Here is a 1,650-nt window from a genome sequence, read left to right as displayed (position 1 = left end):
CCACCCTTCCAGGCCCCGGCGCTCCCCTCGCCTCGTCCCCCCACTTCTCCAGGCAGCCGGCTCCAGCTCGCCTCCTTGACGTCATGTCTGTAGCAGGCAGGCTTCGGCAGGCGCAGTGAAGGCAAAAAAAAAGCAGCGTTGTTAAACTTTCAGCTCAAGTCCGGCGGTTTCCCCTGCCGCCCTGCGCGGGGGGCTGCGTGCAGCCGCCGCAGCTGGAACATCTGGAAGCGTTCAGTGTGTCTGTCTGTCTGTCTGTCGGCGAGAGGGAGAGAGCTGAGGGAGGGGAGGGAGTAAAGGGGCTGGGACTGTGCTCTCTTCCTCTGCAGAAACAGCTCCCTGCCAACACAACGCGCTCAGAATGGCTTTGAAGAGGAGGAGCAGCAGCGTTTGAACATCTCTCTCTCTTTTTTTTTTTTTTTTTTGCCTCCTTTTCTTACTCTTGTAGTTGGTGGATTTTTAAAAAGACATTTAACCCTCAGAGGTTTGTCCTGGATGCTTTTGCTTTTTCCTTTTTTTTTTTTTTTTTCTTTCCTCCCTCTCTCTCTCGTTTTCCCCCCTTCCTGTTCTTTTTTATGGTTTAACAGCCAGAGGTGCTGTGCTAAATTCTTGGAAGGGGCCCGGATGTACTGAGGATGCATTGCAATTTCACTAAAGGAGGCAGTAGTGGAAAGGATCAGTTTTTGGTGTTTGATGCAATAATGGGAATCAGGTAATAATAAAAGGAGAAATTCTGCAGCTTCCATTCTTCCTTGAATTTTACCAAGCCGATTTTCGGAGGGATTAATCTGGACTCCTTTTAAATGGTCAATGAAAACAAGAGGATGTACATTCCAGAAGAAAACCATCAAGGTAAGCCTGAGATTTACCTCCGAGGATCTAACAACCCCTTCTCTTCCCCTACCCTTTGTCCCTAACACCTCGGTTCCATCCAGCCGCCGCTGCCACAAGCCGGGGGGGCAGGCGGAGGGGCCGGGGGGGCAGAGGACAGCCTTTGACACCGCTTCCCATTCGGAGCGCCCAGCTTCCCTCAGCTGCAGGGAGACCTCCCCAGCCCCTCGGGGAAGGGGGGCTTCGTCAGGAAAAGCCGGGCAAAGAAAAGTTGCTTTAAGTCGCCCGTCGTCGCCTTCTAAGGCGGAGGGGCGAGGAGGGGCGGCCGGCGGAGGGGCTCCGCGCTGTGGCCGGGGGGGCAAAAAGCGAAGCCGCCCACCAGCCCGCTCCTCCGTGGCACGGGGAGATGGACTCGCAGCGCGGCCACAATTAGCGGATCTTTCTCAATTAATATCCTCCTAACCCCCATCTGGGTACGGCTTCGTAAGGCACCGGGAGCCCTTCCCTTCTCTTACGCTATTTCTAATCTCTCACACCAAAGGGGAGGAGAAGGGGGAATTATCTATTTACACACATATACACGCGCACGTACGGAGAGAATTAGGGACAGCGGGGAGTGCCTGGATGAAAATTAAAGTTGGCTTTTACTCGGGGCAGTGATTTCTCGCCCAGCTCCTCTTAGGATCGTTCGCATCATGGATACCCACACCCCGTGCTGCTGCTGCTCCTCGGCATTCCCAAACGGCCCCCGCTATTCCCTGGAGTAAAACTTTGTTTGTCCAAACTCCAGAAGCCTTACCCCCCCCTCCTCCCCCCTCCCAC

The 1,650-nt window shown here is 54.4% G+C and overlaps 1 protein-coding gene across 13 annotated transcripts in view; it reads left to right on the top strand.

The window, feature by feature from the left end:
* CACNA1C (calcium channel, voltage-dependent, L type, alpha 1C subunit) overlaps positions 1–1,650 on the top strand; it is a 504,338-nt gene that overhangs the window by 48,409 nt on the left and 454,279 nt on the right. Inside the window, exon 1 of one of the 13 annotated variants that reach the window (XM_014937301.1) lies at positions 624–849. The exons of the other annotated variants lie outside the window; for them this stretch is intronic. Within the exon in view, the coding sequence (XP_014792787.1) occupies positions 801–849 (49 nt within the window). The 5' untranslated portion in view covers positions 624–800. Of the gene's footprint in view, positions 1–623; positions 850–1,650 lie in introns of those variants that run through there. 13 annotated transcript variants of the gene reach the window in all.

This window comes from Calidris pugnax, unplaced genomic scaffold (assembly GCF_001431845.1).
Source record: "Calidris pugnax isolate Ruff unplaced genomic scaffold, ASM143184v1 scaffold1, whole genome shotgun sequence".
In the NCBI taxonomy this organism is placed as follows: Eukaryota; Metazoa; Chordata; class Aves; order Charadriiformes; family Scolopacidae; genus Calidris; species Calidris pugnax.
Note: the sequence above shows the minus strand (reverse complement) of the source record. Positions and strands in the feature narration are given on the sequence as shown.